Source organism: Rhinolophus ferrumequinum, chromosome 26, assembly GCF_004115265.2.
Source record: "Rhinolophus ferrumequinum isolate MPI-CBG mRhiFer1 chromosome 26, mRhiFer1_v1.p, whole genome shotgun sequence".
In the NCBI taxonomy this organism is placed as follows: domain Eukaryota; kingdom Metazoa; phylum Chordata; class Mammalia; order Chiroptera; family Rhinolophidae; genus Rhinolophus; species Rhinolophus ferrumequinum.
The window spans coordinates 18,698,219-18,720,265 of record NC_046309.1 but is presented as its reverse complement, the minus strand read 5'-3'; the positions used below and the strand labels follow the sequence as shown (position 1 = coordinate 18,720,265).

Here is a 22,047-nt window from a genome sequence, read left to right as displayed (position 1 = left end):
TGTGGGTGTATTATCAGTCTCTGTATCAGTTAGGGTCCCAGAAGGACACAGAATTTATCCCAGATGGTTTAAATGAAGACATTTTAATGAAGGAGTTATTTATCAAATTGTAGACAGAGTTAAGGAATGAACAAGATGGTGAAGCATCTAGAGATTAGCAAAAGTGAGAAGGTAATCCTTCTGGTAGGGATGAAGAGACTAGGGGGAGGGGTAGCATTTCCACAGGAGCCCAGTTAAAGCTGAAGGCATGGAAGAGGGCAGCCTGGAGGCAGTGATTTTTAAGCCTGAAAGGACACCACCACAGCCGGGAACATGACCACAGTGGTATATGGACTACAAATATCCCGACCTCTTTCTCTTCTAACCCTCCAATATCTTGTTAATGTGTCCCATTGGCTAAGCCCAAGATGAAGACAGAGGGGAAAGGAGTCCTGGTTGTACAATCACAAGGGTCAGCTTCCCAAGGCCCAGGGAGGACACAGAAAGGTGAAGAATGGTTGCGGGAATGGCAGGTGGAGAACAACTTGGACAGTCCCCAGCCAAGTCCTAAACTTCGGAAGGGTGGCAGTTTCCGAAACCACCTGCATTTGGGTGAGAAAACAGCTAGAAGATTACACTGAAATCGCAGCCATGTGTCACTCGGAGCAACTTCACTTAGAGGCTCAGTGTCTTTACCTTCAATATAAGAATAATACAGCACTCAGTTTATAGAATTGTTCCAAACGTTTTCATATAAATTAAAAATGTATATAAAATATCTAGCACAGAGAACACTAAATAAATGGTAATATTGTTTTTGACTAAGTGAAAATTTTATACACACACACAAACACACACACACACACACACACTCACACACACACGGTGCCAAAAAAATGTATGCACATCTTAAGAAAGGAAAAAAACTATTAAAATTGTAATACTTAATATATACCAATAACAAACGATAAATACAAGTCACATTTGACTTCTGCAATTACAAGAGTTACTCAAAGTGGTTACCATCAGCGTCCAGACACTTCTGATTACGGCGAACTACTGCTTGAGCAACGTTGACCAAAGTGTCCAATTGTATAAATTTTTTTGACACCCCTGGTATATATACATATATATATGCACAAATATATACCAGAGGGTGCCAAAAATATTTACCCACATTTTAAGAAAGGAAAAAAGTGTATTAAAATTACGCTGATGGTAACCACTTTGAGCACCTCTTGTAATTGCAGAAGCCAAACGTGACTTGTATTCATCTTTTGTTATTGGTATATGTTGAGTATTACAATTTTAATAGTTTTCCTTTCTTAAAATGTATATACATTTTTGGCACCCTCTGTATATGCTTTCTTATAAAACATCTCATAATTTTTTTAAATGAATCATCAAAGATAAGAATCAACGAGTGTGAGTGGTCATCTTTGTAGCTCACCTCTATTCCCCATCCTCTTGCCTTAAAATATATGGCACGACATCTTTAGGACTTGGCAGGCAGACTCTTTTATTTTACACTAGTGATTTGGATGCCATTTATCTTCCTTCCACTCAGTAACAGACGGTGCCATGGACAGCAGTGACATCTGCAGCCCCAAGGGAGAAGGGTCAGCACAGATTTTAATTTTGCTTTTGTTTTGGGGCTTTGAGTACACAAACAGATTTTTTTTCTCCCTGTCAGTTTGCATCTAGCTTTGTAGCTGACATTTTTTAATACTTTATGTATTTGGGCTAACCCAAAAATTTATAGCTTCAGGTTTTTGCTTATTTTGCTTTATGTCTCTAATTCAGTCTCCTTGATTAAAAAAAAAAAAAGTGAAAGAAAATGTGGAAACATATTCTCGCTGTTATTTCTGTATTACTAAGGATGTTAGGGCATTCTGCTCTTTTTGAACTTCTTCTCATTACAAAAATATTAACATTTGAATATTTTAAATCATAAGAAACAAGAATACTAAAGATAGCCTACAAAAATCTGTGGGCAATTTGACTCACCTAGAAAAAGGAACTTAAAAGCTGAGAGAATATTTATAAAAATTGAATGTCATGTTCGATGGAAAGGAATGAGATTCTACACTTACCTCTGCTATGAGAGCAAAAATAAATGAATCAATGGAGAGAGAAATGACAGGTGGTAAATGATAGATAGATAGATAGATAGATAGATAGATAGATAGATAGATAGATAGATAGATAGATAAAGGCTTTATATTTAGGAGGTCAAGTGTCTGTACTGGGAACAGTTTGATGCTTCAGAGTTCAATTTCAGGGGAATTTCCATAGTAGGAGACTCTCTTTATGTTTCGATGTTGTGGCTACATTCAGGGTCATAAAAATTTCCTACTCAGGCATCCCACAGAGAAAAAGCATCTATCCCTAGGTATATACAATAGTATCCTCATTACTGAGACACTATCCAAACTCAATGGCATTTGTAATTTCCCTGTGCCCCAAGGCAGTCCTCAAAGGTCATAGAGGCTATGTCTATAAAATAATTAGATCAAAATAGAACAGAAAGCCGGCCTCAGGTAGCTATTTCTAATGTGAGTCAGTCACAGGAATAAAAACTATGGTTCATGCCCACATACTCTCCTCCGTCAAGGAGAGACTGGCTGGATAGAATCAGAACTCAAGGGTCATTTCGGATTGGCCTCAATCCAAAACACCACAACAACACTCAAGAAGCTTCACAGACAAATAAATACACAGCAAATGTCGGTGTTTGCATTAGACAGGTGAGTCAAAGCCCTCCTTCATCTTCTTGATTGTTGTAGACTAGATAAGCATTCTGAATTTACAACACAATATTGAGCCTCACTTCACTAGTGCAAATGTGAAGAAGAAAGTAAAACAAACTGGGCTTTCTTTTACTTTTATGCCAGAAAGACAAATAGAATGGTCTGCACAAATCATTCTGACTAGTAAATCACATTAAGAGCAATTCACTGTAAGAGAACAAGAATATATAGGATTTCAGGTCCTGGTTCCTTCCTCTGACTCTTAAACAAGCTACTTATTCCAATCAATTCTCGTTTTCTAATCTGTAAAAAAAAAAAAAAAAGGATACAGGATAAATAATCTCTACTATTTCTTTCAACTCTATAAAAAAACCTATTGTTGTATGTACCAAGAAGAACAAGACTATGATTTTATGAACTGCCGACCTGTGTTCCGACAAGGCTGCCTTTCTGGATTTGAAACAGCTAAATGTACATTCAAAACTCTAATGCCAGATAAAAGAAGGACTCAGCCAGAATAATGCCAAGTTGAAGAATCCACGTCACAGAGATAAAATAAATCCTTTAACCAAGAAGGGCTCATATCTAGTTATATTGTTGATGTATTCCACACCCATTTGTTGGATATGTGTCAAAAAATTTGATTTAGAGATAGATAAATAAGATATAATAGATAGATAGTAGATAGATAGATAGATAGATAGATAGATAGATAGATAGATAGATAGATAGATAACCAATAGAGAGACGGAGAGTTTTCAACTATATTTTCTGAAAAAGTAGTTACATAAAAATATGTACTTTCAGGGAAAATGAAAATCAGAGTAGAGATAATACAGATAGTTTAGTAAGAAAAGATTAAGGGTGAATAATAGTATTTAAGTATATCTGTCATGAGAACCCACAGAGCAATAAAATGAGCTGTAATTTTTTTCTTCTAACTCCCTAGAATTTAGTTAAAAATCATCATCCTCGTGAATACTAGTAACAATATGATATAAATCATTGACTGGTACTATAAATTAAAAACAAAACACACCAAAAAACTGTGTTCAAAATGACTGAGCTACGTAGGAGCATTTCCTTACAAGATGGAGACATGGGAACATTTTCCACAACGAAAAACTGAATGCCATTCACCAGTTGATTAAAAAAAGAAAATCAAGGGAAAGAGAATCGAGCAGCCAGATCAATTGCATAAAGCTTCATCAAAGACAGAAATACTTATATCGGAATTTCATGACTAAACAAAGTGTAAACAACCCAAATACTTTTTTTCAACCAACAACTGGATTCAGTAGCTTAACAAACCTTTCACTTTCTTTGTCTTTTATCATCCTTATCCTCTGACAAAAAATAGAAAGAAAGAAAGAAAGAAAGAAAGAAAGAAAGAAAGAAAGAAAGAAAGAAAGAAAGAAAGAAAGAAAAAACTGAGCACAGTATTTGTTAGTTGATGCACATATTGAGTCACAACCCAATCTCTCACCCTCAAAGTCAATTTAGCAACTAGAAATGACATAGAAGGACAAAGGAGATGGTCCAAATGTGATTTAATTTTTAATTTTTGAGTATATTGACTAATATCTGTCACCACCAATGTTTGTCTGTATCAATGAATTTGTGTTTTGTTCATTTTCGTACTTTGGTTTTCGCTTTCTCTACTAATCACATATGGGAGTGAAATCAGATCACCTCTGTCCTTTTCAATCTTCCAACTTCACTTAGCTTGGTGGTCTAGGGACAGGATGAAAGGGCCAGTTTCACGTAATACTTCTCCGAGGTTCACAGCTCATAAGTCCTATTGGGCAGAACTGTCTTTCATTATATTACAAACTTAATGAATGCATCGCATACCACAGAAGTATTTTTAGGTCCATTCAACAAATATTTACCCAGTGTCTTCTAAGTGGCAGGCACAGTGGACACAAAGGTGGAGCTTTCAATTTAACAGGGGATAAACATCAATGAAACGATCCCACAAACAAATGCACAATTGAGTTATTAAGTAAAAGTGAGGATAGAGCTCTATGGGGATATAACAAAAAGATCTGACCTACTCAAGGAGGTATCCTATTCCTGAAGTGTCTCTTATCAGCAAACAGGTGAGGGAAGCATTTCCAAGAATAGAATGTCCTGGACATCCCAAAATCCTGTCCTATGAGCAGCCACTACCTATTTACCTCTGCTTCCAAAGCCAACTCTGCTATTCAGCTGGCTTTGCTGAAAGTGAGCTCAGCACGTCATGAGACGAACCAGCACTCTGACACAAACCCCACATCATCCAACATCATCTTCAAACCTCAGCAGCTCAGCCTTGGTCCTGAGCCATGTGTGGTGGTTGCCACACCATCGCTGGTTCTGTGGGGACCCTACAGGGACCCCCTGCCCCATCCCCCTGCTTACTGCCAGAGTGACATGCTGTGTAGCTTAAAAGCCTCAGTAAATAAGTCAAGGGAAGGACTGGATGAACTCAGAACTTTCTAGCATTGAGAAGCACACATCCAACCAACTAAGTCCTAACTTCTAAAAATAGAAGTTCCTGAAAAGAGAGAGCTATCAGCATCAAGAGGAGTACAAAACCAATCCAAGATCACCCCGCAACCTCAACCCGCTCCCTCCTTCCCATCCTCTGTACCCTTAGAATAGTCAGAGGGGTACCCTAGCCAGGTCTGTCTTTTTCAGTACTTGAATGTCTTTGGTAGGTCTAGGAAATAGAGAGCTGGATAAAGAGCCCAGTTCTTTCACACTAGCAGGGGAATCTATTGTTATTTTCTGTAGCAGGAAATCGTGCGACATTTAAGAAATGAAGAGTCAACTTAAAATAGCCTTAATAGAGAAATTAGGTTTAGAGATTTCATACAACAAATGTGATTTAATTTTTAATTTTTGAGTACATCGACTAATTCAAGAATGATTTAAAATCCTCAGGAAGTGGGGGATGGAGGCATTTCTCGCTATCTCTTACCTTCCAATGTAACTTTCCAGAAATAAAATGAGATAACCCTATTTGTCCATCATAATAAATGTTCTTACCAGAATTCAAGGGCAAGCTTGTTTTTCACCTTGGAAACCTAAGCACCTGAAGGGCAGGAGGCTGCATTTTCTTATTCTTTTTGGCACTCGACACTGTATTATTTCTGTCAAGGTGCCTTATAAATAACATGGGGTGATTATAACTGTGTAATTTTCATTCACACTTTATAACCCACAAAGTAACCCAGGTAACTGGGCAGGTACAATGATGTTCTACTTTACTTAAGTTGGCTTGTTCCAAAATAAGGACTCGATCATAAAGCCAAAGCAGGTGTTATATAACACACAGACATAAACCACACGCGAACAGAAACCACACAATTTAATCTGAATTTTCCCCCATGACTGCCAGGAATTACATACGCATCTATGCTTGTCATACCCACAAGCATAACACATCTTGAGATCAATGAGTTAACTGTGTAAGGCAACGACTGAAGAAAACAGAGCAGCAAAATCCCAAACACATTGTATACCTCTCACTCTTTCTGTAGATTGCATTTTTTACCAAAAAAAAAAAAGTTTGCCTAATTCTGTACATTTTCAGTTTTCTCCTATGCATTTTGTATTACACTTTCAAAATAATTTGACCAGTCCCTAAATGTGTAACAATCAACAAAAAATTTGCAAAGCCTCCCATAATGAGATGTCAACAGTGGTTCCAAGAAGACAAGAAGAGAGGAAGGAGCGAATGAGAAATCCCATAGGGTAAACAGGCTTCATTCATTTCTCAGCAGGCTGTGTGAATCCATTAATGCCTACAGATTAATAGCACACTAATATAAATGAAAGCTCACTGAATATATATTTTTCTGGGGGAAAAAACATAGTTTGTTATTCTAATAGAGTGAAAATTCTGTTATCCAAAATATATATGTATGGAGATTTTCTTGAGTAACACCCCATCTCTAAAGTACTGTAGTTTGTATGTCACCAGTTTCCCAGATAATAAAATACTTAAAATGTGAAGTTAAACCTTAAATGTTTATGTAGTGTTTATTCTGAGTGACAATAAACGACTGTATTAGAGCAGCAGAGAAAATGGCCAAAAGAAGAAAAGGCTGCATTTTGAAAGGACAGAGAAGCATTTTTCTGCAAATGTGTCCAGACAAGATAGACTCATTCAAGAGACACAGATGATGAGAGTGGACTGGACAAAGATATGGTCCATCTGGGTGTCTCCAGAAGAAGTTTTCAGTCTCAGACCTGCAGGGAGGATGAGATGCACCTGAAAATCAAATGAGGAGAGACTGCTTTTGCCAGAACTAGAATCAGATGAACAAGAACTACTTGGAGATAGATATCTGAAATCTGGGAAGTGAAACCTATAGCTAACTTACAAGATTCTGGAAGGACAGATTGAATGATGAGCTTGTGTGTAGTTTACAAATGCACACAGTATTTTCCTGGAGATTTCCTTAAAGTAAATCTACTCTCGAATTACACTTGCTATGTTAAAGATAGTACGAAGCTACCCAGAGAGCTATCAAGGAGAAAAGTGCCCTGGCCATGGGATCGTTGTCCTCGTAAGGGTACTGGAACTCTTGTGTAGTTAAAAAGTCACCAGTGATCAAGCATGTTATGCGTGTCTGTCTTTGAGAGGGAGAAATGGGAGCTCGTGGTGAGGTACTGTGTGAGTTTGCCCTTCTTTTGACAAATTTTACTCTCTGCTTATTTATATCATCATCACCACCACCATCATGATCACCACCATCATCATCATCACCATCGCCATCATCACCATCATCACCACCTGCATGGCCAATGGTTACCCAAGTTTCTTGTTCACATTCTTCCCAACTCTTCCTACACTGACCCCAAATACACACCGAAGTTATTAAGAATCGGAAGAACAAGTTGCTTGCCTACCCTCATAATCATTTGTCCTAAAAGATCATTTAAACATCTACTGAAACCTGTCCCCTGGGAGAAGATTGGGAGTCACGCAGTGAGCACGGCACACTGAAGTGGGGCTTTGTGTCAGTCAGGATGATGGATGCATGCAGACTGATCCCACACGAAATCAGTTAATCCGGACATTGTCTTTCAGCAGGGAGACAAAGCTAAACAGTTTTCTGGACTGGACTGGATTACACCTTCATACCAGTTAATGAAACCCCCGTGGGAAACATCAAGCCAGAATTCCCAGAACGTTGGCCATGTATTAAAATGGAAACTAACACTCCTTAAAAAAGAGGGGGTAGGTGGGCATCTTAAAGCAATATGAATTATTTGTTTTTCTGCTTCTTTGAATCAGCCACACCACTGCTCCCTTTCATGGGTACACATACACAAAAGAGGGCTTCTGTTTCGTAAGTGTGGCTCAGACAAACGACACTCCTCAGAGTGCTAAACCCAAAGCTGGCAGACAGCCCGTTCTCTGTGCTCGGGTCTGCTGGTACTTTTCACTCCCACGGTTATCTGCTGCTTCAGACCTATGCCCTCAACTCTGTCTGGGGATAAAGAGACGATCGCAGTGGAAATCCCTCTGTATGCTGCTAATAAGCCTATTTAGAGTCAATGAGAGAGCCTCATTTTGCATCAATAAAAGGCTTCATGAGTTCTACTGAATCAGTAAAACCAAAATGTTTCTGTACCCTCCCTGTCCTCGTTTTACATCCGTCTGAGAGGGGAAGCTCAGCAAAATACTGGACATGATGACCTCTGTGTTTCCGTCTTTCCCTAAGGCCCTCTGATTTTCTATTGGCTAATCGGATTTGAATTTTAGTTAAATTATCACATGTTCTTATGGATTTCTGAGCCCTTCAGTTTTAGACCATCTTGCTGTGGTCTGCTGAATCAGCATATTTGGAATTTTGGATCTGTCTCGGCAAAGAACTGAATTCTTTTTCCATCTAACTGCTTTGCTCACATTGCCTATGTTCTTTCTGGAAAGATCTAGGTCGGAGACAGATACACAGCACATCCCACCTCCCACAGCAAGGCTAGGGAAAGCTTCAGTGGTTCATGAACCACGAATGAAAGGGAAATTCAAACCAGCATTTTAATGTCCTTAATGAAAGATATTACTCATTTTTCCAAATGAAAATCTACAAATCTAACCATTTGACCACAGTGCTGTAACCAAATAAACCTAAAGCTACAAGGTTCTGTATAGGTCAGTGGTTTAATGGAAAATAACACGGGGTACAATGACATCACCTATTGGTCAGAATACTAACTCCTTTTTCAACAGATAGCCACATTTCAACTCGGTTCACTGTTGGGACATAGTGGAAAGGTGCATAAAGAAATAAGTACCATTTGTAAAAATAATACAAGTTCTATATGTAAGCTCAATGTTTTAGCCATAGAGCATTTTGGTAACGTAGGGAGAACCAGAGCAAAGTGAATAGCCTGTATGAAAGACATAACAACCACAATCATCATCCCCAAAATCCAGACATAGGAAAAATTAGCATTCATAAAGAATTCTTAAAGGTTAACTCACTGCCCAAGATCACACAGTTAAGATGCACTGTTTGAACGTCTACACAGTGAGGCTGAGAATTGTACTAGACACAGGAAACATAATAGAAACACCCGGTTCCTTTTAGGTCTTATCATTTAGTTGATAAACTTGCAAGCACTTTGAACAGGTTTTCACTTACACTGCAAAGAAAAATGCTTAGCTAAATTATCATTTGTCTGGGTGGTAATCAGCACATCTCCATCATCTGTAAAAGAGTATTTTTATAGGAACCCAGAGGTGAATTATTTTGATAAATTAAGGCACATTCTCTAATATGTGTGCTTTATAATTCTGCAACTTATATGGAAATATGTCTCAGTGAATTATTGCTGAAAAGCTGTACATCTGTTTAATTTTAATAAATCAAATCACATTTTATATTCACTGACAGGGAAGTCAGCATTTAAGAAACCTGTGGTGAATCCACTTAATATAAACAATTTCTCTGCATTGCAAATATTAACCCCCTGATTTATTTTAGAATTTTTAATTTTTTTATATCTTTTTAAAATGGGGCATGTTCATGTCATGTTAAACAAATAATTTCTACCTATTGATAATGCATTGTACTATTTAGAATGTTGTCAGCTGCAAATAATAGAAAACCCAATGTGAAATGGCTTTAAAACTGAGAGGATTTATTATTATCTCATATCTCAAGAATGGAGGGGCATTCCAGGGCTGGTTAAATCAGAGGTTCAAAGAAGTCAGCAGAGACTGAGATTCCTTCTACTTTTCTATCGCAGGCTTTTCCTGCAGTGGGTCCAGCCGCCAAACGCAGACATAGTAATAACCAGAAGAACTCCCCACCCACCTTCCACTCCCTGAAGAGTCCTGGAAGATTTTCTCATCTATCTCCTTCACCAGAACTGCATTACAAGTTACCTTTTCAACCAAAGCTGACAAGTAGGATAGGACCTCCATAACTGGGTCAAACCAATCAGAATCAACTGAGTTACAGAGGGTATACCCTAAAACAGAAGTGTTGTCCTGTAGGTCTGTCAGCCTAGACTTCTGCTGTCCAACACGATAGCCAGTGGCCACCCATCACCCTTCCTATTTAAATGGACACTAATTAAAATTAAATAACATTTAAAATTCAGTTTCTCAGTTCCCTAGCCACATTTCAAGCGACCAATAGTCACATGGCTAGTGGCTACCACATTGAGCAATGCAGCTATAGAAAATTTGTCCTCATCATAGAAAGTTCTATTGGATGTGCTGACCTAGAACGAAGCGAAATTGCTGTTGGATAAGGAAGCAACAGTACCTGCCATACTCTCTCTGTAAAGGCCATGAGCTTTATGCATATCATCTCTAATCTTCCCTGCTATCACTGTCATATGTTAGTCTGGACACTAGGTTGCTGCCTGAGGATGAGAAAACTTAATCAGAAGTATTTTGATCTTCTCACATACCTGCAGGAAAGGCATAGTTAAAAAGTCTGATCACAGTCAGAACTCTTTCCATTTGTCAGCTCTGTTCCGTCTACATGTCAATGTCATGTTTCCAGGCCAACTCTCCCCTCATGGTGAAGACCTTGACAATGTCCCCGGCCTCCCATCTCACAGCCTCACCCCCAAACTCCTGTCTCTTTCAGTTCCGGGTGTCACTATGCCTTGAAAGGACTCATGATCCAGCTTAGATCAACCAACCAACCTTAAACCAATCAGTCGTAGCTGAAGAGACATTGGGGAAAGAATTAAGGCTGTAGATCACAGATATGTCCTCAGGGGGTCCATCTGTGAATACTGAGGACAATTCCCAGAAAAACTGGAATTCCAGAGTCCTCCCCTTCAACACATTCCCTAAAGGTTGAGTTCCTTAAGCTCTGACTCAGGCCCTCGGCAATTTGTTCTTCACATACTTTCTGGGTCTATCTCACCCTGCCTCATTTACAGACTAGTGAGGCCCAACTTTGTCTCTACAGCAAGACCTTTTTTCTCAGCTTCAGACTCACATAAGCAACTACTTATATATCTTTCATATCTGCCCACTTTTCTCCATTCCCAATGTAGTACAGCCATCATAACCTGGAAGGAATTACTGTGTATCTATCTATCTAACTGGTCTCTCTTCATGCCCTGCCAGTGTTAGGCTACAGCGCGAATAAGCCTGCTGAAATGGAAATCCAATTATGCCACTGATCTGCTTAAAACCTTTTAGTGCCTGTTTATTGCCTTTCAAAACAAATTTCAACTCCCTCAAGAGGCATATAAAATCGGACATGATCTGCCCTTTGGCTAGGTCCCTACCCTCCTGTCTTACTATTCTCCCACCCTACTCTCTACCACCACCATACTGAGCTTGTTCAACATCGTCAAACTGCTATCCTTAATCTTGTCAACTGGCCTTTGTTCTTCCCTCTGAAATAATCCTACTGAACACTTCTTCATCTTGTCTAAATTCTGCTTATGTTTTGGTCTCAACTTAAATGACACCACTCTTCTCCCCTACATTACATTGGGTCACCCTGATCTACACTCCCATTCACTAACCAGAACACATTTCTTTTCAGGGATATGACTCAATGTTCATCTTCTCAAGTAAACTGTAAGCCCCATGAGGGGAGGGACTATGGCTGCTTTGTTCGCCAACATGACCCTGACATCTAATAGACAGAGCCTGACAAAGAGTAGGTAATAAATAAGCTGAATTGAATTCATTCATTCATCTTAAGGTAGTTGATTTGTGCCAAATGTCATCCTAGGCATTGGGATGCAGCAGAGAACAAAATATAGTCTCTGCCCTCATGAAGTTTGTGTTCTTGTTGGGAAAGAAAATCAATGATAGACTACCAAACAAATACACATTTAAATTGAATGAATGAACACATTTTTAAGTGATATTTTCTGTCATATTTTCTAACTTTTCATTATTCTGTTACCTTAGAGGTCATATGGACGTATAGTATTCCCCCCACCCCTGCCACACACACACCAGAAAATATAAATGTAATTTCTTTAAAACACAATGATACAGTCATGGCATTTATAATCAGGAAAGCAAGAATTCCGATGGACGGACATCGGCCTATACGTGTTTCTGGAGTCACACTGTCATCTCTATATTATTAGCAGGGCAGTCAAAATTTTTAAAATGGATGAACTACCAGAAGGATTAATTTTATTCTTAAATTATAGTAAAGGCCTTTAGAATATAACCATCTGTCCTGAGCTTTTTCTTTCATTAAAAATACCATTCCATCCATCAAAATATCTGTGTAATGCATGCCAAATTAGGCGGCGCGCATCTTATCTCCATGACTGGAACGGAGAGCAAGAGGACGATTTTGCCATCATTTTTGACCAATTAACTAATTTAACAAACATATAATGCAAACATATTCTAAGTCTGGCGTACTAGAAACTTACAGACCAATCACTTCATTTTTCTATTTTCTTTTTCATAAAATATAAGCTCCTTGAGGAGAGAGACTTAAGAGATTTAGCAAGATGTAGAGTTTCAATAAATGGCACAAGCACCAAAAAATAAGGCTCTACAGGAGGTTTGCTCAGTTCACTTTAGTAAACCCTGGTCGCACTTCATTTTACAGCTTCTTTGCCCTACAGTACTCAGTCCTTTGTTCAGCTAGATAGTTCTTTTTGTTTGGATGTGTTCCTAAAAGTTTGTGGTAAATCTCTTTTATTTCATCAAGTCATGGTAGCCATGGATTCCTCCAAATCCCATGAATTTAAAGGAATCCCAAGATTAAAGCTTCTTAAAAAATAAATATTCTTTTTGCAATGCAAATAATTAGCCCCTTGCATATAATTAGTTTGTACTCTTTTAGAGGGGAGGGATATCACATTTTCCTAATGTTGAGCCACCTGTATGTTCTCTCTTTCTTTGTTTTGTTTTAATGAATTGGTTCCCTCTCTTGAAGTTTAATAGGCATTGAGGGAAAGATAGTTTTTTCTAATGTTTCCGTACTTTTCTATCTCTTCCTTCATCTTCACTGGCCCAAGTCTGATTGTGAGTTTTCAAATAACTGGTTCTCAAAAATGCTTAATGGTCAGTTGATTACCTATATCCCCTTTTCCATTTCTGAGTCCTTCAGTATAATATTCCAGAGACCATGTTCATCCAAATATGTGTGAATCCCAACCAACCGAGCTAATGCCAGCATCCCTTCCATGTTTTGCAAGAAGGGATTCCTAGACTCCTAAATTCATTTTGGCTCTGTAAAAATGGGTGTTTCCTGTTTTGAGTCACTGTCTGAAAAATGTGAGACTTTGTGTACCCTTGACGTTCATGCTAACTAGAGGGTACTTCCTCATGCTTCCACAATTCCACCAATAATAGGGCTTCTCAGACCGAGAGCATCAATCTGACCCCCTTAGTAGGCAGGGAGCTTCACAAAGAGGGAATAGTTGACTCTAGATGGCCATTGGAAAAGCATTCAGGCAACGAGACCAGGAAAAAATAGTGGAATGCGTCAGTGCAACCCAATCCCTCACTGGGAAAAGCGTTCAGAGCAGGAAAGGATGGAGGAAGGAATCAAGTGTCAAACAAGATTTCAGTCTCATCATCACCACCAGGTAGGTAGGTGGCTCTACACAACTCACTTAGGCCAGATGGGCCTTAATTTTCTTTTCTGCAAAATGAAAGAATTGAGCAAAATAGTCTCTACGGACCTTTACAACGCCTTTACTTTATGTGTGTTTATGACTGACAGTGCAGCATTTTTAAGTTTTCAGAATATTTCAGATACTGACATGGCAAACTTTGCAATCTACTTTGCAAATTTTAGAGATATAGGTGCATCTGTGTACATTTCTTTAAATTTAATAATTAAGCTTCCCACTTTCAATTTCCTAATGAAAAGACAGGCAGGCGTGCGTGCGCGCACGCACAAACACACACACACACTATTGCAGCTTCATATACTTTACTGATCTGCTTAGATTGTATGTACAACACAGGATTTTGATTGTAAATTTTTACATTTGACAATGTAAAGTATTATTTAGATAATCCTCTATAGGATACCTTGGGTTTATCAGTAATCATTAGCACAGTTAAATATTTATTCTGCTAATTAAACCTCAGATGCTGTTACTACCTCTACAAACTAACTCTAACATACACTGTTACTCAAAGTGTGGCCCAGAGCCCTTCAGCATCCATATCAGCTGGGACTGGCTGGAAATGCAGAACGCCTCCCGCCAGAACTACAGAATCAAAATTTGCATTTTAACCAGGTGCTCAGGTGATTTGTGTGCACACTAAAGTTCTAGAAGTGCTATTATACATTATAGTGCTTCCCACACTGCTTGAAAATAGGTAAGTCTGTTTTTTCCATAAAGAAATGAATAAATGAGCAAACTAACTAATTTAGCAAAGTGAAGGGCTATAATTTAGTGCCACTGGACTTAGAGTTACAGAAGCTTACAGTTGAGAGTTTCTTTTCTTCTCTTTTCTTTTCTTTTTAAATATAGTCTTAGGTCTATTTTTATAAAAGGCAGGGGGCCAGGAAACTGGATGAAAAAGTTTATTCTGTTCAGGACCCACTTGCAAATACTACATACATCATTGAAAATAAAGAAAATCAATATGAATATTAAAATATTTACTGTTTTCTATAAGATTAGCTAACAACCAATATGTTATTTTTATTTCACTTTATAGCTAGTAATTTTAAAATCCCATAATGTATTGCTGTCCTACATAAAATACCAGAAAGAAAAAATATATATACAACTATGTGGTAAAAACTCTGAAATCTAAGTAAATAATAAAATAAATTGAGAATATAAAGTCAAGGACAAATTTAAATAAAACAGACCAGGATTCTAGTTGCAGCTCTGAGACTGTGTGATTTTTTTCAACAATTCACTTCATTTCTCTGGGATCCAGTTTTTTTCATCTAGAAAATGAAAGGATGATCTTGACTTTACACTCCAGCTCTGAATTTCTGAAATCTAGTATGTCTGAAATCAAATCAATGCCTGTTCTAAATTTCTGAAATCTAGTGTGTCTGAAATCAATGTCTGTATTGTCATCGTGTATGCATTTATGGAAATTCAATATGGAATCTCAGAAGTGGCATAAATAAGTCATTCTGGAATTTCTGTTATTTTACTTCTGTTCTCCACTAAGAACAGAAGCACGTGAGCTAATGACCACCTCATGGTGCTAATGTAAAGACACTGTCCCCAACAGACATTTACTCTAGGCAAAAGGCAAATGTTAAAATTTTTAACACAGGAGAAGTTATCTTGGTTTCCTTTCATTCTGAATCACCAAATTAAATTCTGTAATTCCATCCCCCTCACTAACTACTCAATTCACTCATATGGTCTCCAGGAGTCCTGGGTGAATGGGTGAAAGCTTCCACCTTTCATAGCCTCCCAAAGCAAGTAAGAGGACTATTGAGAGGTAGTTATGCCTGAAAAGTTACCTAGTTACTCTGGCACTAGAAGATAAACTGACAGGTCTTTCAGGGAGCTAATTACTGAGCCTGTTATTTGGTTCAGTGACAGAACGGCTTGTTTGTGAGAAGAAACATATTTCTGCCATTGCTTTTTCCATTACCATTATTTCTATCATCATAAATAAGAATCAGTAGGCCATCTCAAGTAGCATCTGCTCACCACAATTTAGCATCTGAGTGTCAGGCATGTGCAGGCTAAGCAGCAGTGCCCGTTGCTGAGGATTGAAACCCAACAGACAAGGAAAACTTCTGAAATTCAGTAACAGTGCATATGTCTGTGTGAGAAACTTGAGGGCAAGGGTAGTTTGTTCTTTGTCTCTATATTTGTAGCACAGGGTCTGACACAAGGCAGGGTATCCAAATGAATAAACAAGTAAATGAATGATGGATGGATGGATGGATGGATGGATGGATGGATGGATGGATGAATGGATGGATGGATGGAACAAAAGGAAGGTTTTAAGATATTATATGGAACCGATTATATTTATTGGGCTGGTCAAGGGATGTTGTTTTGATAAGGGCAGGGCTAGTCACAATTCATGATGGACACACGAAAGCCAAGGCACAATGTGACTCAGAGGAACCCTGACTTTGATGAGCAGTTCAACTGCACATACTCAGGTCCCTGCAATGTTCACTACCAGGGCTTGCTAAAAGACAACAAATCAGAATGGCAGCCATTAAAAAAGTTCAGTGAGACCTCAAAAGAAATTCTCCCCCACTGCCAGTGGCAGTCTTCCTGAACAAAACAATGTCAGGTAAGGAGCTGATCAGAGAGGTGGAAAACAGAAAAAATGAGGTGAAGGGGAACAGTGGAAGAGGAGTTCAGGCAGAGGCCTGAGTAGGGAAATAGGGGTGTGGAAAATCTGCGAAGACAGGGAGAGATGATGAAGACCCACAATTCTTGAGGGACGATATGGGTATCTGTTTGGAGGACTGGAAAGGTATTAAGGCTGAGAGTAGACCAAAGCAAGGAAAAAAAGGAGAAGTCAGAGAAATGTCTATAAAATAACACCTATCACCACTGATAACAAGTATAAAAGAATCCTTTTTTCTTCTTCAGGAGACAAAGGGAATTTTAAGTAGGATTAAGTAGCAGTAGTTTTCAGAACTCAGCAGCTCTCAGAAGCAATAATAACTTCATAAATAGCTAAGTGGATGGTAGGAATTACTTCACTTTGGAATTTGGCCAGCATATCAAAGTTAACAGTAGTATCGCATCTTTTTCAAAGCTTCCCTGAGAGTCTGGGAAGGAAAATCATCTCAGAAAACTCTGCTGAGTGAATTTTAGGAAGAGGAGTCTCCTTGAAGACATTCTAGCTCCTGAAAATTGACATGACAGAAGCCCTACCCTGCTGAGAAGTACTCTCTTATGCACATAAATACATCATTGCCTGTATCACCCCCAATGGAAGCAGATAATTACGTTTCCAGATTACCATTGCTAAAGGTAAAATTGTACTCAAAACATAACTCACAAACAATGCTCTAAATGCAGCAAAACGGGCCTTGTAGATATGCCACTTTCACAGAGTTCCCTAACTTTTGGACTCATTGTGCATGGTTAAAACGTGAACCTTGTAAGGCCAAATATTGAAACTCGCACATCTGTACAAATTCACTTCTGAATTAGGTGGAATTGGAAGTATAAATAATTTTCACACCCTGGACACTTCTGCTCATGAATATCCTGTCGATATTTCCTCTTAAGTACATTTGACCATTGACGCGCTATGTATCATCTTCTCTTCTCCCCCAAAACAAATGGTAATTTGGGATACAAGTATCTTCTCTCACCATCTGGAAATGTTCATGTGTTACTGTTTTGTTGTTGTTGTTGTTGTTTAGGATATTGCATTATTTATTTATTTTCTACCCACAGGCAAGTTATTTCAGTATCACCCACAATGCAATTTGCATGCAAATCTGTTTATTGCCCGTGTTGCCTAACAGTGTGCTTGCACTAGCACTTGGAGTCAACACCATTTCCATTGCAATAGAAAGAGTTCTAACTGGACAAATGGTTATACTGTTAGCAACACCCACATAAAATCAAAGGAATCTAAAGCAGATATGGCGCCATGTCAGGAGTCTACTTACAACCCTATTCTATATTTATACCTGAAACAAGTATCCAGTACCCACCATCCACAGATGCTAAAAGGAAATCTATGTCCATCAACATTTTTGGAGAATATGAGTTTGGAGAAGCTGGTTATTCTGAAAACAGTCTGTTAAAAAGTTATGTGATTAATGAATAACTAATTTCTCACCAATTTTATCACATATAACATATATGTAACTAAAAATCTTGTTCATCCATTTTATTAACTGGTGGATTTTCATTAATATAGTCTAAACAATAATAGGATATGAATGAGTAGATGATCAAATTCAGAATTCAGAATGAAGTACAGTGTAAAATATATCTGAATGAAAAACATAGAGGGTACTCGGCGCATGAACTCTCCTTTCAAATACTATTAAACTGGCCCCTTGATTTCCCTTTATTCGTTAACAAGCACCGTCCCCTCCAATAAGCCAGACCTCTGCACTGTTCTTCACACATCTCCCGCTCATCCACCTCTGCCCTCATCTTGGATGCTGTTTCTGAAATCTTTCTTTGTATCAAGCACTCACCTTCTCCACGAAGCTATGAACTGTATCACTTGAACTTAGTCATACATTTTCTGAACGTCCTTCGTGTCTTTTTCCAAATTTAGTATTTAATCATAGGATTTTCCCCCTCTGCTTATGTATGTGTTTGGCTGTATCTTCCCCCGCCACCAATTTAATCACAGTATTTAAAGATAACAGTTTTCATGCCTATCTTTAAAGTTTCCGTCAAAAATCCTACTCCACATTTAATTTCTCTTTCTCCAGTAATTCCTTCTAAATACTAGGTTTGTCTGAAAACATGCTTAAATGTGCTCTTTCTAAGGAAAACTTCCACAAGCCCTGCTGCCTCTTTCTCAAGTTCTCCTACTATGGCTACTTCCTTTTTCTGCCAAACTTCTTGAAAAGGTATTCTTTCTTCCATTTCCTCTATTCTGGGTCTGTCTCCCAATTTGCATCTCTCTATCATATTTCCTATGCCTCAGCCTCACCTTTCAGAAACTACATATATGTAGCCCATCTTCTCTCCTGGAGACTGGGAAGACATTAGCTTCCAGTTCATCTTCTTCCCAGACTCACTTTGCTCAGTTTCCTTTCCTGGCTTCTCCCCTAGAGTCTTCAGTGGTCCTCCCTTCTCTCTGCTCAGTCCCCTATGGCATCTGCACCTCTGCCCTTGTCTCTAACTTCCTGGTCTCTACCTGCCATTCCCTAATCTGTATTTAGTGCTGAAAGCTCCGTGGGGTCCCAGACCTTATGCTGCCACCTGCTGGGCAGTTTCATGGGGCTGCCTCAAAACCAAATTCAAGTTAGTCCCTCCAAACCTGTTCTTGGTTAAATAAGTATATCACCATTTTCCTGGCTGAGCTGGTAGAGATTTGATATTCAGAACTTCCATCACTTACTCCCACCCCCAGCGTTAATTACTCACCATGTACTGCAAACACTACCTACTGGACTTCTGTCCTCTGAGATCTGCCCCTAACTCACGGGTCCTCATTTAGGCTGTGACGGCCCGATACCAGAACTCCTGGATAAGCCAGACCTGGCCTTTCTCCTTTCTCGCCCCTGATCTCCAACCCTCCTGACGCTTCTGCCAGAGGAATCTTCTTTGAAACAGGCATCTGAGCAACGCCCAGGATAAAAAGCCTCAAGTAATTCTACCTGACAGGTAAAATAAAGCCCTCAGGTCTGGAGCTTCTAGGAAGAACTTGAAGACCTTGCATAACCTGACCCCAGCCTAGGTATTTCTTTAGCCTCATCTGCCCTCACGCTCCCTCTCACTCCCTGTCTCACTCTCACTCTCTGCAGCCTCCCTGAACTTTGTTTTCTGTACCGTGAACAAAAGAGACTTGACGTAGATCCTGGAAGGGGCTGCCCTCATATCTTCACATGGCTGACACCTTCTTGCCATTCAGATCTCATCTCAAATTGTCACCTCCTTGGTGTTCTCTGACCGCACAATCTAATTGCCGCCCTCCCTGCCAATACCACCTACTCACCCTTTCACAGTACTCGGCTGTATTTCCCGCAAGCGTGCCTCAGCATCTGGAAGTCTCTGTTTCTTTATACATTTACTGATTTAGTGTCTGTCCCCTGACAATCGAGTATAAGCTCTGTGAGAATAGACTCCGTCCCCCTTCCTCACCCCCAGCTCCTGGAACGGGGCCGGGCACACAGGAAGCCTGAAGTCACACCCCTCCACGCTCCGGCACATATTTTCAATCCCCATTGTCGATTTGCTTATATGTCTGCTCTAGCATTTATCATATTGTATCTTTTATTTGGACAGCTATTTCCAAAGGAAGTGAGCAGAGGGAAAGGACGATGTATCAAAATATGGGGGCTGGAGAGGGAGATGTATATGGTTATAAAATGCTCATTCGAGATTTGTAGTAATGAATGTAGAGGATTTATGCATCTTTGTCGAAATTATTCCTAATGTTTTTGTTTTTCTGATCATAGTATAATCAATATCCTTTAAATTTCATTTTCCATGCACTATTTTCTAATATAATATGAATTTTTAAATAATAAATTTTTAAAAATAAATAATTTTTAAATAATTCATTTTACATAAAATGAATTTTTAAAAAAGATGTTTATATTGACCTTGTATCTGCAAACTTGTAAATTTACTACTTAGCTCTAAATAATTTTTTAAACACCAAAGATTTTTCTAGGTATCCAATCATGTTATCTGCAAATAAAAAATGCTTCATTCTTACATTCAAAATAAGAAAACATTTAATATCATTAAATGTTGTGTTATTATTTAATATAATTAAATCTTGTGGTATTATTTTTAAGCACAAGATACAGAAAATAAATCATCGAAAATCATAGCTACTAGTGCTATGCAGGATATAGGGGAGAACAGTTTTATAGGGGACACAGATTGAAAAAAAACTGTCTGTAGCAATTTATTATGATCCATTATCTTCACTACATTTTAAGCTCCTGAAGAGCAATATCACATCTTACTTATTTGTCTATAACACGCCAACCCTAACAAAGTACTTTCCCAAAGTAGAATCTCAAAAAATATGTCTTTTTAATAGGATTGAAATACCCCAGTGCTGGGTATGTGGCACATGTCTAATAAATACTTGTTGGTTAACTCTAAGAATCAAGGAATACACCTGAGTTTGCTGCATGATCAGGGTATGCTCAGACCTACTGAGAAACTGTAGAAAGAGACACAAGAAACCAGAAAATACCCTCATGATTATCCATAGAGAAAAACTTCCTGCCTCAGGCAATAAAACAAATGCACCAAGGAAAACATTTAAGTGGCTACCTGTGCATTTCTTGATATGACTGTTCCTTTTTCCATGGGATCCTAATTTGCATCCGAAATTCTCCTCCCAAAATTCTGCAAACCACACATTTCTTCGATTGTTAGCAAGAGTTCGGCTTCTAAAGTATCGATCAAACCCTATTTTAAAGAAGAAAGGTATGATTTTAATATTCTTTCCAAATCAAAACCAAATACTGTCAGAGCTTTTGAATGGATATTAAGTTATATTGTGATCATTGCATGGAAATATATATATATATATAAATATATATATACATATATATATATATATATATATATATATATATATATATATATATTAACAAATGGGGACAGCCAAAAGCTTCCCTTATGACAAAAGCCAAGGGGCCTCAGTGAACAATATCTCCACCCCACCATTCACCATTCAGGCACCTGGCTGTAGGGATGAGCATAACAGGAAAGCCTATTATTGGTGTCATTGTCACAACCTCTCCCTCTCCTCTATGTCTCCAAATGGCAGTATCCAGTATCCTCATGGTAAATATTCAGAACCAGCTCAGATTTTTCTCATTTCCTTCTCTCTCTCTCTCTCTCTCTCTCTCTCTCTCTCTCTCTCTCTCTCTCTCCTAGCAGGGGTTAATGTTCCAGGTTTTTGTGCTCCTACCCACCTCAGAATTTATCTGTCCTATATGTTCCATGTTCAGCTAATTCAATTAACTAATCAGTACTAATGTAATCTTCTCGAGTCGTGGGTAATGGGCTAAAGTGTCAGCCCGCTCAGGTAACAACCTCATTGAAGAGAGACCACCTGGAAATAATGCCTTACTCAAAAGAATAATGGGAAAGGTGGGAGTGTCCATCACTGTCAAGACCATTGGCAAAGATATTTGGGAGACAGAGTGCCTTTCAGGGATGCTCCTCATCTTTGCTGTTGTGTTTATTTTGTCCACAGGGTCAGTCCAGCATCATGTCTTCATTT

General features: G+C 38.6%; 1 protein-coding gene across 4 annotated transcripts in view; it reads right to left on the bottom strand.

Moving 5' to 3' along the window:
* The window catches only part of GRM8 (glutamate metabotropic receptor 8), a 682,520-nt gene that overhangs the window by 342,726 nt on the left and 317,747 nt on the right, over window positions 1-22,047 (bottom strand). For all 4 annotated transcript variants that reach the window (XM_033099301.1, XM_033099298.1, XM_033099300.1 and 1 more), the window contains exon 6: window positions 21,087-21,224. In XM_033099301.1, coding sequence (XP_032955192.1) covers window positions 21,087-21,224 — 138 coding nt within the window. The remainder of the gene's footprint in view (window positions 1-21,086; window positions 21,225-22,047) is intronic.